Source organism: Oryzias melastigma, linkage group LG21 (assembly GCF_002922805.2).
Source record: "Oryzias melastigma strain HK-1 linkage group LG21, ASM292280v2, whole genome shotgun sequence".
Taxonomy (NCBI): Eukaryota; Metazoa; Chordata; class Actinopteri; order Beloniformes; family Adrianichthyidae; genus Oryzias; species Oryzias melastigma.
This window is the reverse complement of record NC_050532.1, coordinates 7,435,590-7,451,643: the sequence shown is the minus strand read 5'-3', so window position 1 is coordinate 7,451,643 and position 16,054 is coordinate 7,435,590. Positions and strand designations below refer to the sequence as shown.

General features: G+C 36.7%; 1 protein-coding gene across 1 annotated transcript; it reads right to left on the bottom strand.

Annotated features, from left to right (window-relative positions):
* Positions 1–6,073: 6,073 nt before the first annotated feature.
* si:dkey-91i10.3 (cytochrome P450) lies at positions 6,074–14,890 on the bottom strand. Its single transcript, XM_024287304.2, has 9 exons — positions 14,505–14,890; positions 13,764–13,954; positions 12,792–12,991; positions 10,517–10,714; positions 9,538–9,701; positions 9,008–9,174; positions 8,532–8,613; positions 6,794–7,000; positions 6,074–6,600 (listed from the first exon to the last, which is right to left on the bottom strand). Exons 1-9 carry the CDS (start codon positions 14,748–14,750, stop codon positions 6,481–6,483), a joined length of 1,575 nt encoding a protein of 524 aa, XP_024143072.1. The 5' UTR covers positions 14,751–14,890; the 3' UTR covers positions 6,074–6,480.
* Positions 14,891–16,054: the final 1,164 nt, after the last annotated feature.

Sequence of the window (16,054 nt, the reverse complement as noted above, 5' to 3'; positions counted from 1 at the left end):
TGCATGCTTTGCATTTCACCACCAAAAAAACTACTGTCTAGTATAACAAATGATGTAATCCCTGTTTACATTAAAGTACACATGAATTTGAAATAAAATACTCATCTTTTATGACTTGTGAGGTAAAATGCAGAAGTCCGTGTGATAGTAGATTTATAACTATTTTGCTGAGTCAAAAGGAAACAATGGGAGATGCTGCTTCCTCAGGGGATCCAGGAATCAGGGACCATAGAGTGGTGGAACATAAAGAGCTGCTGGAGGATTTAATACAGAGATACAAATGTTGTATTAAACAATTAAATGACAATGGGCAGAAATAAAATCAAAATAAAAACAGCTGAAACTGATTAACACAACTTCATTCAGATAATTTCCAAATAGAGAAAGGCTGACACTTCCTCGAACCAAAAAAAAAAAGAATTGATGCTTTTTTGACACTTGTAAATAGCTTATAAAAACCTAAACATGGCATATTATTGCCTGTAATACACATTCGACTTTTTGAGGCATTCCAAGTGTGCTTTTTGTTCTGCTTGAGCACACAACAAGATATTAATCTTCAATCCATGTCTAGGGTTATTCAGTCTGACATATTTGAAAGATTAATGAATGACAGCCCATGCTGCTGTCTTGTAAAGAAGACTTTCTTTGTCTCTGATGTTTGGTATTTTTTTCAGCACTGCAGTAAATGGGGTTATTCTGTGGTTGTAGAGCTTCCAGGTATAGGGCTCGTCTGTCTGTGTCCAAAGGTTAATCTGTAATTCTAACTTGACTCCATACATTTGAGGATATTTTGGTCTGAGTTAACCCTTGCTTAGAGATAACCTATTCCTAAAGTATGCTCTGACTGTTGATAAAACATAAACTTAAAAGAGAGAATGATGGACAATTTTTTATTTGCATTTTTTACCCACAAAATCTAAAAAAAATATAAATCCAGTAAAACCTGCACTATTTAAGAAAGTTCCACATGCTTAAAAATAATATATGGTATAAAAAAAATCTAAAGATGCTTTTTTTACAGCTTCATTGAGTTATGTTTTATTCTTTATATTTTGTTCTTATCACTACATCAAGTCTTTTTTTTTTTTGTTTTCGTTTTTATAGCCTCCAAATTATGTAGCAGACAATTCTTAAGTTTATACACGAGTTTAAAAAAAAAAACTCTGGACTTTAAATTTCAGTATTTTCAATTGACTGAATAATGGATTAAAATTATCTGTAGTTCCTGCCAGAGATAATTCTTATTGCCTTTTTTGCAGAAAATATGGACTTAAGTAAGTTTTACATGTGTTTCAGAATTTTTGGATTGCAGCTGTAGCTGTTTTTAACCTCTGACTGAAGTTCCACTCTCCTCACCTCTACCATTTGGAGAAGATATAGAGAATATGTAGACATATGAAGGATTCACGTTGAGATTTTAGCATGCCTTTAACTTAGTTGACTCAGCCCTTAATCATGAATGTTTTATGCTAGAAATGCCCACTAGAGGGAGACATTGATCTGCAAATGAACTGACTAAATAGTAGTTATTCTACAAAGTAAATCACAAAGCATGTGTAATATGATATGTATATTGTTAAAAAAATCAACTAGTCCTAAACATGCCTTTTACAAATATGCATGAGTCAATGACAGTGCACTTTAGAAGACAGAGCATCATCCTTGTGTTGTAAAAAAAAAAAATAAAGCCCCCTTCACATCTTTATGATCAGCATAAACATAGCAAATACAATTTTAGATAAAAATGTCAAGGTTTAAATGTCATGATTTTCCTTTTTTCACCCACTATGTTTGTTTTTTTGTTTTGTTTCTACATTGCTAGGGCAACAAATTTCAACATCACATCAAAGTGTAATGTAATTTTATCATTGGAAAAGACACACAACCCTAATTCTGTTCCAAATGCACGTATGAACGCCATTACACCCTTTGCTTCTTCCCCTTCAATTCCAATTTATAGAATATTCTTCATAATTTTTCTTCTTTCTTTCTTCTTATAAATATTCTTTATAGAATATCCTTTATTCTATTATTATTATTATTATTATGTTCTTTATTTAATCCACAGTACTTTTTAAAACTGAGTTTCAGTTCAGGTGAAATTTTCCTTTCATGTTTTGAAATGTTGTCCAAAAGAATTGTAAATTATTTTACACATGATTTGTGTATAAGTGGATTTAAGTACCAAAGTAAAGAAGAAGTTTCCGTGATCATGTTCTACTTTTGTTCTTTAAGTCAAATACTAAGATCCAGACATCTCCTGGCAGGACTGAAAGGTGTCAGGAGGCACAGGCTCTCCAGTTCATCCTAGGCCTTACCCAAAGGCTTCAGTCTGGTGGGACATTCCCAGAATAACCCCCTGGAAAGGATTTAGGAGGTCCCTAAAGAGATACCTGAGCTACCTAGCTGGCTTCTCTCATTGTGGAGTATGTTCTCATACTAATCCATTGACTGCATCACAATATCCTTAGTTGAGCTCAACAGGTCCCCATCCAGCTGACAGATAGTTCTTGTCCAAAGTCTTCACAAACTTCTCTGAGACCCAAATTTGCTTGGACTACCAGACAACTTCAAGAGTTCAAGCAGCCAATCAGAACCAATAAAACTCCTTTTCCAGCTCGACAGAATCCCTGCCTTCCAGAGTTCACCACTGATACTTCCCAAACAGGCACCAGAGCTGATCTCTGATTGGAGGATTGCAGGTCTGGTCCCTGCCTTGCCTACTCATGTCTTGAAGTGACACTGAACCCCACATTGCTCCCGGTGGTTATAGGTTGGCACCAGTGGAGCCACCATCAGTATGTGAATATGCGTGTGCATGGGTGAATGGGACTGTTATTGCAAAGCACTATGGGCCTTAAGTTTACACCACTTACCATGTCGGGCTCAGCCAGAAATTCCCAACAGAATCTAAAAGTAGACCTGCTGGGTCTCCTCAAGCAAAACCAACTCTCCCCTTGATGGGGATCAGTCTGCAGTTCTTTGCCTCTCTTCATCCAAATCTCCAAGACACACCCCAAGAGTTGATCATTGACCTTGGGTGTTGTGGTGCCACACGCAGTGAAAGGCAATTTGGTCAGTGTTCATTACAGAGCTAATGTGACTGGCACAGAAGTCAAATAACAGAACAATTCCTAGATTCAGATTAGAACAGGGGTGTCCAAAGTCAATCCTCGACTCCTATTGATTTTCCAGAACCCTGCCTTATCTGCTGCTGATCTCAGGTGGGTTTGGCCAATAAGGAGCTTCAATGGCAGGTTGGTTGGAAAACATGTTGGACACCGACCCTCGAGGACTGACTTTAGACACCCCTGGATTAGAGGGAGCAGTACAACCATAAGTATTGATATTTCCTAATAGAACAATCTCGATTTTGTCATGACTCTTTATAGTCATGCCATATATATGGAGGATATAGTCATATATCCTCCACCCATCAGAGACACCATTTGACTACTTTTTAGAGTATGACTTAGAAAAAAAATCTGTCAAAGTTTCAGCACCTATCCCAAGTTGTAATTGCCTCATAGATCCCGAACAGTAACAATAACAATAACAGCGAGGTTAATAATGAGTGAACATCTAATATAAGCTGGTCCTTTCGAGATCTCATTGTTGTGTTGGTGTGGTGCTGAGCTGCCAACTAGCAGTCGAGGCTTTAGTGAAAAATTAAAGTAAGATGCTGAACAATGTGTTTGATAATAAGTATCATCTTGACAGCATTTTAAATCGATACAAGTATCGCCAAATAAAGTATCACGATATTGCATTGAATCGATATTTTCTGACATCCTAGTACAGGGGTCTGCAACCTATAATGATGAAAGAGCCACATGGTCCAGGGTCTTATGGACCAAAACTCAGCGAGAGCCACAAAGTCTTAACTCAAAGTTAGAAAAATACACTTTAATTATGTTTTTGTGGCCATTTGGCCGTTCATTTATAAAATATAGCTTTGAAATCTTCTCTACAACTGACAAATTTAACTTCTTTTATTTTGATAATAGCATATTCAAGTTCCTTTCAAAATAAAACAAATCCTGTTTTTAATCAGATCCTCCAGCTGCAGATTTACTTTAATAAAAAATGCAAGAAACATTAGATTTTATGTTATTGACTTTTATATTCCTTCATCCTTTTTCTTCTTTTACTAGCGAATACAAACATGACAACATTAGTGTAGAATCCAAATTAGTTTTAAATCCATACATGTAAATACAAGAAGATCATGTCCCTCTGATAATAAACCCTCCTAACAGTAGATTAAACCTTTTACCATCATTTTAATCAGTTAAGCCTATCTGACGTGTAAAAAATAAAAACATAAATTAATGAATTAGGTAATTTTTGAAGTTTTCCACAAAGCCAAAGAGCCACAACGGAGGAACAGAAGTGCCGCAGGTGGCTCTGGATCATCAGGTTGTAGACCCCTGCCTTAGTAAGCAGGACCCCTTAATGCCTACTGATGCAATCATGCCAAAAAAATGACCTTAATTTAGCATCTACTTAATTACAAAAACACAAGTGCAATTTTTCATAGCTGGAAATAAATACGGGTATCAAGGGGATAAATTAATCAAAATATGGTAAAAGAGCAAGTTTTAGATGTTACTGAACTCATTTGAACAAAAATTATATTTCTTGGAAAAGAATTTGACATTTTTTATTTGTGGAGAAATGTACCAATATCTTGATAAGGTTCAGAGATAGTCTTAGTGCACCAGGAAGGAAACCTTTGCCAAATCTATTGCACTCAAAACTTTTTTGAGTCAGTATACTAGTATAAATATTGACAAAAATGAAGAAATCATCTATAAAAGTTTTGTTAATCATAGTAAAAAGTAATATGAAATGTTTAGCCTCTCAAATCCTTTGCTCCGCCCATGTACTGTGTATGATGGCCCATCTGGGCTTCCACTCTGCGGTCTCATTTTCCACCCTTCCAAAGTCTTCTGCCCCCCTCCCGTTGCCTCACATTAAATGTTCTAGCTATCATTCGCTTGATCGGTGTAACAATGATGAAATATTATGAGTCCTGCATCACAGCATCTAGAGATGCTGAACCGTTTATCCTCTGCTGAGGGAAATACACCACATTAGAACCCCTTCCACTCAGTCTGTTCAATAGTCTCCATCTGTTTTTTTTTACTTCTCTTTGATCTTGAAGAATTTATCAATAACCCCCAATATATTTTACTGCCATTGGTTGCACTTTCACCATCAGACCACTGCCTTGTGCTTGAGCCAAGTCCTGCGGCTCATTTGGTACATTTATTGCATCCTTACAGAGAACTGCCAGTACAGTCTGTACTGGCAGCAAGATATTGTGTGTTTGTAGTGCAATTATTGCAATCTCCAAATGAATGATTAGACTCTGGTCTAAGTCCTTTGGCATCTGGCTGTTCTCAGGTGGCCTATGTCGGGGACAGACTGCTGGCCTTTGGCTAATGCTGTCCCAACATAAATACGAAAGATACGAAACTGTCTTGTGCAAAACAATCAATTCACGTCAAAAAATTAGTCTTAAATGACTAACAAAATATATATATATATATTTTTACATATTTGCTGTATTTTGTGTAGATCTCAATTACACATAATGCATGTGTAACTGAGAGGCCGGCACAGCTTTAAAGACTTTTTTAAAATTCTTTAGTAATGGCTCTTTAATTCTTATTTTGGGCTCTCCGTTTTGAAATTTCTTTGTTTCTTTTTGATTTGTCTGACTACAAACACATTTTTCCTATGTTTATGAGGTAATGGACTTTAGAAATCCACTCTTCCACTCTGTCTTTCCTTTGGGTTCTTACTGTTCTGAGCAGTAAACCCACAATGGGATGAGGTGGGATTATATAAGTTCACTTCCTCCCACTCCCTTTCAAGCAATCTAGATGTAAATCAATATGATGTGTTGATTGCTTGAAATAAACCATTTCATTCATTTATTCATTCACAATAAAACAGAAATATGACTTCCTCATGAAAACTCTTTAAAGTCAAGCCAAACTTTTACTTTTTTATCAGGTTTTGACTAAGTTGTGAATGTAAACAAAAATAAGAGGAAACCAAAAAAGAAGAGGTCTGTTTTTAATTGGGGGGGTTAAAGTTATTTCAAGTTTTTTAAAGAAAGAAACATGAAAAAAAAATGCAAATATTACAAAGAAATGTAAAAAAAATAACCCAAAAAGTCAGATCCATAATCAAATCTACAGCACAGAGACATAAAAAAGGAAACATTTATAAATCTTGGTAGTAAAGGAAAAAAGTCCAGTTATTGGTGAAACTATGGTGAATGAACAGTAAGTGAAATGTCAGCACGTGGTCTACCTGGTTTTCCAGTTTTTTTCCCCTCAGCGTTTGAGCGTTTCAGTCGTCTGGATGTGAACTCTACAACCAGGAACTCGGTGAAAGAAGGACTACACAGTGTGCATGCTAATGCAGGTTACACAGAGGCTGCTGCCTTCATTCCTGGCATTTCTAAGCTTTTCTGTCCAGGAACTGCAGGTTTATGGGTTCAGCAGGACAAAGCAGGGTTCTGGTGATGGGCTTCACTTCAGTTCCAGCTGGATCGGGCCTCACCTCATAACTCTTCAGCAGCTAGAACAATAAAGACAAAAACACCAGTTACAGCACCTCTTTAAGTGTTTTTTTAACAAATCATTTTCATTCAGTCTCATGTCATGTTGACTGACAGACTTGAATACATTCAAATACCAAAAGAGAAGCTCTGTGACAATTCTGCACATCCAGTTTTCAGAGAAATGAAAGCCGCCTCTACATAAGCTCTCACCCTGGACAGTAAAAGGTACATCTCCAGCTCAGCAACCCGCCGGCCTAAGCACGCCCGCACCCCGAAGCCGAACGGCACCGACCCGAACGGGTGCTGCTTGATCCTGTCATCCATTCCTCTGAGCCAGCGCTGTGGAAGGAAGGTGTGCGGGTCAGGAAAGATACTCTCGTCGTAGCACACGGCGTAGTGACAAAGGTGGAATAATGTCTGCAGGAGAAAAAAATAAGACAACTTTATTAGCCATGATGAAAACTATTCAAGATGAGCTTTATATCTCAGAGCTGAAAATAAAAAGATAGAGAAGAAAATCAGATCAAAAAAGCTGTATTTGATTTGGGAAGTTAGAACTCAGTCTTAAAATAGCAAATGTGAGACCAAGAATCCCAGAACACTAAGAGAAAAATGACCTCAACCCAGATGGAGAGCAGCCGCCTTCAGCACATTTTCAATAACAAGATCATAACCTCATAGACCAACCCCACCTCATCTAAGAAAAGACAATCAGTATCTTGATAAGTTTCCTAGAATAATAAATTAGCATCTTCAGGGTTTAGAGCACCAAACTACCACTGATCTGCCTGCAGAGAATAGAAATGGGTGCCTCCAAAAACAACAACAGGACAGAAAGAAATCTTAATCCAACAGGCTGCACAGATCATGGGTTCAGCAGGAAACCCAGAAATTCTTGGAACGCTATAGTACAGATCCTGATCCTCTCCCTTTTTCACTCAAGGTCACATCAAAACACAACATTTCCTGCTAAATTCAAACTGTCCCCTGTTGCGTTCCAAACAGGAAGCTGGCTCCAAGAAGCTAAAACCCCATAGACTTCTGTTGAGAAATAAACCGCTGTAACTCAGTATTTGTCAGAGTAACCATTCCTGTCCTGATGTCTTTTCTAACACGTTCTTTCTAATCCTAGTTGTTTTTTACTCTTGATTTAGTGCTAGTTATTCAAATTTTAAATTGACCAATCAGATGTCTCAAAAAAAAGTAGGCAGTCTCAAGTTATATTGACAGATTTTCACAAGCCCATTTTCAAATGGTAGGAGTGTGGACTTCCAACAAGCTTATTCCTGATTGGTGAGAGTGGTTGCTATATTTGACTCAGACCAATCCGGACCAATCACTGCTAACTGACGTCATCTGGCTCCAACATGGCGTCTGTATTGCATAAAAAGGGCGACTGAATTGACTTAATTAGCCATTTTCTAAGGATGATGTCACACTCACTTAGTCCAGTTGTCATATACAGTCAATGGTTCCGATCTAAATAAATCCCCGAAATAAACATAGCTTTTCACTAGCACTAAGAGGGTGTGGTTCAAACTAGTGCTGGGCGATATGACTATACATATTGTGGGCAATAGAAAAGTTTCAACCGTGCCATTTTTCTTCAATCGTTTATATCGTTTTTTTTTTATTATTACTAAACTTATGTGCAAAAATCTATTTTCTTACTACTGTAACTGTTGTGCTCTTTGAAAAAAAAATCCCATTTATAATTCAGTTACATGTTACTTGAAAAAATAAAGTCAGAGAAAAGTAAGTAATGACATTTTTGTCATTTTTTATAGAATAACTGAAAATATACTTTATTGTGGTATATTGTTAGATATAACATAATTAAATTAATTTATATCGTGATGTAACATTTTTTTCCATATCCCCCAGCACTAGTTCAAACACGTGTGTACCTGTTCTCAGAGTGGAGGGGGCTGTCGAACTTGTGTCTTACCTGTTTTTGGAAGACGTAACCTCCAACTACGACGCCATCGTCCACCGTGACACGTGCGTTTGAAGGGACCACTGGATACAACCTGGTCATCACATTATGCGACAGGAAACAAACAGATTTAGGCAAAAGTCATTATTATTTTCATGAGAACTATTGAACCTGCAACCATCTTAGTTATACACAGAGTAACTTTGCTTTCACTTTAAATCTCCAGATATCACTGATAAATGGGGACTGTTTCAAGAGGTTCTTAGTCAGTTCAAGTTCCTATCTACTGTGCACCTTGAAAACCTCCTACTTTAAATGTCTACCAGCAAAGAAGCATAAAAATTGTAATCATGGGTGAGAGTAACACGACACCTATCAGATTGATATTAAACACAAATGTTGGAGATGACTCAAATAAATGCCTTGATTAATACTGTCTAGATAGAAACAGAAAAAAAAAAAATAATAAGAATAAATCTCCCTCTGACCTCAGCGTCTCTCTGATGACGGCTTTCAGGTATGGCATCTGATTGATGTCACTGCTGGTCGGCACCTTGTCTCCTGGACAAACTTCAATAACTTCTCGATACAACTTCGTTTGAATTTCTGGCTCCTTGGCTAAGTGATACAAAGCCCAGGCGATTGTGTTGGAGGTCTGTCGCAAAGAGGGACGAAAACACAAACCTTTTGTTTGACAAAGATAATGCAGCATTTCATGTTGATTCACAATCATTTTTTTTATAATTTATCAGTGATTCTGCAAAGCTAAAATATTAAGCAAACTCTATAGTAGATCAGGGCTGCCCTACTTAGGTTCTTAGGATCTACAGTCTTGATAATCAACAGTATTTGAGGCAAAAATTACTTGAAAAAAACAAGCAGGATGAAGATACCAAGAACTAAGACTGAAGATGGATGTTTTTTTTTTATTTTATTTTATATAATTTCATCCAAATAATATTTAAAAAAAAATAAAAGGATAAAAGAATTAAGTCCAAGTGAGCATGAAGAAACTCACGGTGTCGACTCCCGCCAGCAGAAGCTCCGTCATGCTGCCCAGGATCTCTGTGACTGTCATCTGGTCACTGAGCAGCAGGTGTGTGAGGTACGCTCCCTCCACCTCCCTGTCCGTATCCACATGCTGCTGGATCTCCTCCATTTTCTTCTTCACCAAATCCTCAGCTGAGACACAAAACAGCACTCAAGTCATTCCGATTTGTGTCTTGCTTGTCAATCACTTGGTCAGGTTCTAATCCAAGGCTAATTCATTAATAGTGTTCTAGGTAATGACATTTAACGTCCATGTTCCCAGCAGGTAACTTTAAATTGATTTATAATATGGCTTTGAAAAATCCACCGCTCTCAAACACTAGCAATCACAAACTAACTTTTTTTCATCTTTAAAAGTTTCTTTTGCCCAATAACTAGCCAAACACATTAAAAATGTATCTTTTCTGAATCTTAATTTAGACTCATTAAATAACTACTTTTTTGTGGTAATTCTGTCATGTGATCGTGGTGGGGGCTGGATGTAGATATTTACAGCCTGTATATTGCCCGTGTGTGGCTACATTTAAAGGTGAAGGTCAATGAATGACTGTTGAAGCCATAAATAGGGACTTATAGAATCTGTAAAGGATCCTGCTAGGAAACTGACACGTGTGAAAGTCATCAGAACCTGGATCCTGGACTTTGTCAGTTGAGTCTGTAGAATCTGCAAACCTTCAAGAGGTTTGATAAGACAAGCCTTGGAGCTTGGACTGCAGTCACCTAGCTAAATATGAAACACTAATTGGGAGTATATGTAAACTATGACAGATTGTTAACAATGTTTATCTGACATAAGCCTGAAGATGAGCCTTTCATGGCCCAGTTACTATTTATTTAACTTTATACCTGAAATATTTACACCCCATTAATCCCATTGTTGCACTTTGCAATAATAGTTTTCTATATTATTTTTTTTTTTTTTTACATTTTCATGTTATTCTGCGTACCAACACTGAAGAGGTGATCCCAGGTTGCGACAAACTGTTTCCAGGCAGGCAAGTACGGCCATAGGACTTTTGGGAAAAGGACAACGATGGGGGAGAGACGAAACATTTCACCGACGGAGAAGATGAACTTCTGCGTTTCTTCTGGCACCACCTCGTTCATGCAGCCCATCCGAGCCTCAAACAACACCGAGCAGATGCCTGTAGGCAAAAATGAAAACATCTGATTAAAAAACAAAAGGACAAAACATGAAATTATTCTGATGAGACTGAACCGACAATGCATGAAGGTGCTTCCGGGTTTCCTGGAAATACAAAATGCAAAGATATTTTTGGGAGACTCCTTAAAAGGCCTTGTTACTAAGTACAAAAAAAAAGTTAGGAGATAAAAAAAAATGATTCATGTTTTAACCACACAAAGCAACAGCTTCCTTTCATCCATTTTCCGAACCCACTAATTCCCTTTTTAGGGTTATGAGGTTGCTGGAGCCTATCCCAGCTACTGTTGGGCAGGTCACAAGTTTGCTGCAGCAGCTTTACCAGTTAGAAATATCAAATGTTTTCAACTTTTACATATCAATGTATTTTCTTCTCAACAGTTTTTAGATGTTTGGTGAATAAAGTGACACTGGAAAATAGAAAAAAAATGTTTGAAGTCTAAGCAAAATCCCACTGGACAAACATAAAAGTGTGTCTGTATCATGTATTTTTCCAACCATGGACAGATTTGCGGGTTTTATCCAGTTTAAAGAAATGAAAAAGAAGCCCAAAAGCATCTGAACCACAGCATGCAGACTTTCAGTAAAAAGATCAAAATTATGCAAAGCTAGGAAAAAAAGTAAAACATTAAAAAATTTCTATAAAGGTTAATTTTCAGCTAAACAATTGCATCGTTTTGTTTGGTTTTCTTTTTTTGACTTCAGTTATGTTTTCTTTATTTTGCGTCATGTTTGCTTTTATGGTGTTTGTCAGAGTCACAGTCTCGTCTGGTTGTCTTTGTTAATCATCAACAAAAATCTTTATCCTCTCCATCCTTAGCAGATCTAAATGTCTACTTTTTTCAGTTTTGTTGGGTTCATTGTTTTTACCCTTTTTCCCTTTGTTTAAAGGGTTTTCATTTTTAACTTGTGATATTTTTCATCCAGTGTGTTTATTTATTGAAGCTTTGCGTTTTCTGCCAGTCTGGTTTCCTGCATTTTGGTTCCAAAACCACTGATTCCTGACATAAATTTGGCCAGATCACTTTCATGGAGTATTTTGAAACATTTGGGGGATTTGGGGTTTAGTTGGTAAGAGTATTCTACCTTAAGTTAAGCTACAGACTTTAAACCAAGTTTTTTCTGAAGGTTTTGACATTTGAACTGAGTTTTGGATTGCAACTATCTAATATTCAAAAACTTTTTTTTCTGAGACTAAGACTAGTAATGCTATTGTTTATCACTTGAGCAAGTGAGTGAACTCCTTGAAGTTTTGGTGTGAAAATGAACCGGAATGTTTATTTCTGTGACCAACAAGTCTGTTGGCTGCACACTCACTCATTTGAGGTTGGGTTTTGCAGGAAACGACAGTATATACTTGTGTGAACTAGTAGTGAGTGGTGACTTCTCCTTGGTTCATTTCTACTCTTTGGCATGCTGAACAGATACATACTGTAGTGAACTTTTCACTTCCTCCAACGGTTTTTTACCAAAAAAATGATAATAAAAAATGCTTTTTATGACTGTTTTAGAAAATAGAAACTTCAAGTTTTTTGTGCTAAAATAAAAGAAATGCTTGCAACATAGAGGAGAGACAAATATATAAAATAATTTATAGGCTTTTGGAAAAAAGCCAGGATTGGTAACAGTAATTATAAGAGTCCTTGTTTATACTAAAAGAGAATAAGTCATACAAATATTTTAGGATGACCCTTTAAACATGTTGTTCAAAGGTTCTTATTACCTCCTGTGTGATGTCACTGAAACTCATTGATTATTAATCAGTATCTAATCAGCTTTCAAGGCCAAAAACCTCTGTCAAAATAACGGCACAAACATTCCCATGTAAATACCAATACAGGGTTAGGTTTACGTTATTTATAGTATTTGAATTGCATTTTTTCCACTAAAAAGGATAGGAGTTACTGACAAGTGTTTCAGGACGATTTTCTTCTGACAGTTGCACCGTATTTGAAATATGATGTATTTGTGATCAAAAGCAGGAATTAATAAACACAATTGTCTCATTTTTATTTGAGTTTGCAAAGTTCAAAGGAAGTCGGTGTTTGATTTGTGCTTACCCTCAAATGCAAATTTGTAGAGTTCTCCCGTCAGGTCATTGACCATGATACCCTGGTCACCGGAGGCCCTCAGCCAGGAAATTCTCTCAATAAAGTCTGTCACCACGTCATTGATGGTGTTTGTGTAAGACGACACGTGCACAGGCTTTAGCATCCGGGGATTCAAGATGCTGCGAATGCGCTGCCACTTGACTCCCATCCTGTAAACCACAGAGAATATGTGATTAAAGACAAAATATTAGAAATGTATAAAATGTATCTAAATTTCAATTAAACCATTTAGTTCTATTTTTTATGATTATTTTACCAACACATATGAATGAGCTATAAAAAAGTATTCAGTAGGCTTAAACAAGCATGCATAATTTGTGTTATCTGTATAGATTTTTTTTTTACAATACAAGAAATTTCCCTTTATGTAAAGTTTATGATGTCACTTAAACTGAAGTAGGCGGGATCACTACAGACTCTGGGCTACCTTCTCCATTTGTTTCTAAAAATAGATGCAGGTGAGCGCCAGTATTTCTCTGTCTGGAAACTCTTAGTCATCCACGTTGAGCTCAATGAAAATGCTGCCACAACACGTCTGACAGAAGCAGAGTAACATTTTTACATTCCATTGGGCTTGTTTTGAAGTTGTTTTTTTATGACCTACTCATAAGCACAACACAAAGGGTTACTTCAAGCTAGTATTATTCATGTTTATCCTCAGGGTTACCTGTAAATATTACAAGAAGTTTCTGATGAAGTAGTTAGTTTCTACAAAAATTTACTTAAGTCCACGAGTATGATATTGGTTATCAGATTTAAATAGTTTGTTTTCTTTATCTGATTATAGAACTGCAACTTCTGAAGTCATGACTCAGCTAAATACTTGTATTTTTTTTATTTACTTAGCAAAAACATATATAGATTTATATATATAAAAGAGTACACCACAAATAAAGTGTAGACTTATAGAGTATGACTGACTCTGTCAGAGGTCCATGGGATTTGTTCTTGAGTTCTCTGTAGCTCCTCCAGTGTGGCATGTTTGAGCGGACCGGGTATCTCCCCTCCTGCCTCAGGACCTGCTCTATGAGGTCGGCGCTGGCCACGTTCACCACAACCAAAGGACCATATTTAGACTTCCAAATGGGACCATAGATCTTCTTGTGTTCAATCTATGACCAAACAACAAAAATTGTCTTTATTTTTCCAACTGAATCATAACTCAAGCCAAACTTGCATGAAATATAACAATGACAAAACATTTGTTTTAGCTGTAGCTGTTTGTGGCAATAGAACAGCTCATCTGTAATACAGGTATCATAAACAAACCAAATGCATTGTTTTAATCTATGCTATTTTACACAGATAAATAAAAAAAGCAAAAAATGAAAACATTTGACTGATTAAAAAAAACTTCATTGGATTTATGCATAATTTTATCAACATTTGAGCTGAAACTTATGTTACTAGTTATGATAGTTGTCTTAGAATTAAACAACTAAGATCTTTTAATATGGCAATAAAAGGGAATTTCGATCTTAAAAATATATAAAATAAAATAAATAAATTGTCTTTTTGATTTAACAGAAATAGTGCAACACAGTCTGAGAAAGATGGAGGCTGGTCGGGGTCAGGTGTGACTTTGGGTGAGGTTAAGATGTAGGGGTCTTCCTGATTTAAAACTCACTAAAACTCGTTTCAGATCTCAGTCGATTAACCCACCTGTAGTTGCTGCGTCGTTTTAAAATAGCCTTTAACAAACAGCCAGTTTAGGGTCGTCAGGAAACTCGGCCCCCCCAAATCATCCAGAGTTTTCTGTTTGTCGACACCCACGGTGGCGGAGGTTTGGTGGCGCCGAAGTAGCCCGAGGAGAAGTGAAGGAGCCCTTCCCGCCGCTTTCTTCATGTCCTCGCGCGGCAGAAGGCTCGTGCCTCGCTTGGCGGCGGTCAGCAGAGGTCTCCTCAACATGGTGGGCGTCAGACGAAGCGGTTCGCCGCGGTGTGCTGGAGCTGCAGTCCCGCGTTGCGCCTCTCTGGTGGCGCCGCGACTAGAAAATGGGGCTTCTTGTTGGAGCTGCCTCTATGAACTGTGAACTTTAAACCGAGCCTCCTGCTTCCAAAGGAGCATCACTAGGACACAAACTATCTGAGAAAAAATATAATAATCAACTAATTAAAAAAAGCATTTAAATAAAATTAATGAATTAGTATTAGACAATATTATGAAACAGTACTTGATGTAGTACCCTAATTAACATCACAGGAATACCATTAGTGATTAATTTATATCCAACTTTGCAATCAGATTGCACAGAAAAAGCATGATACTTTTTTGGGTCTTGAATTTATCTGATTTTGATTAATCTGAATGCCCCTCACCAAAAATAAGTATATGTCAAGTATGTGTTTTAAAGAATACTTACGCATAGAAAAGTACACTTAAAAAGCATACTGTCAGTTTACTAACAAGTATACTTCTTGGGACAAAATTGGCCCATTTTTAGTTTAAAAAGTATACTTAAATTAACCTTTCTAGCACAGTATTAATTTACTGGCAGTAAACTCTAAATTTACTCCAAATTATTGAAAGTACACTTTAAAGTATATCCAATGTAGCTTTTAAGATTTGCTTTTAGTTTACAAGTTTATTTGTACTGATGAGTGTATTAAAATAAAGGTTTTAACACACTAGGAAGTATCCCAAGAATACATCTACTCCACTTTCAATGCTGTGCAAGAAAATGTTTATGGACAGTTACAAATATATTTAGACTTGTATAATTCTAAGTATAATCCAAGAATACTTAACATGAATTTATGAACTTGTAAAGTTTATCTCTAATAAGTAAAACGTAAACTAAAAGTATACTATTCTAATTTTAGTTTTAAAAGGGTATATTTAAAATAGGATGGAGTATACCTATTTTTGGTAACCACATGATCCACTATCACAAATTTTACACATTCCAGCTTCTATTATCAGACTTGATTTATTTCATTGGATGGAGTATTTTACACAAACATGTTAAAGCTCCGCCCTGTGACAGACTGGCGACCTGTCCAGGGTGTACCCCGCCTTCGCCCATAAGTGGCCGGGATAGGCTCCGGCACCCCTGCGACCCCGAAAGGGAAGAAGCGGACAAGATGGATGGATGGATGTTAAAGCTCCACTCCAATAAAAATTGTGTTTTTAACATGTTCTTGTGGTATTTTCCTGTTGATGGAGGGCATATATGAAGAAAATTAAGCTCTAAATTGCATTTCTGAGAATTA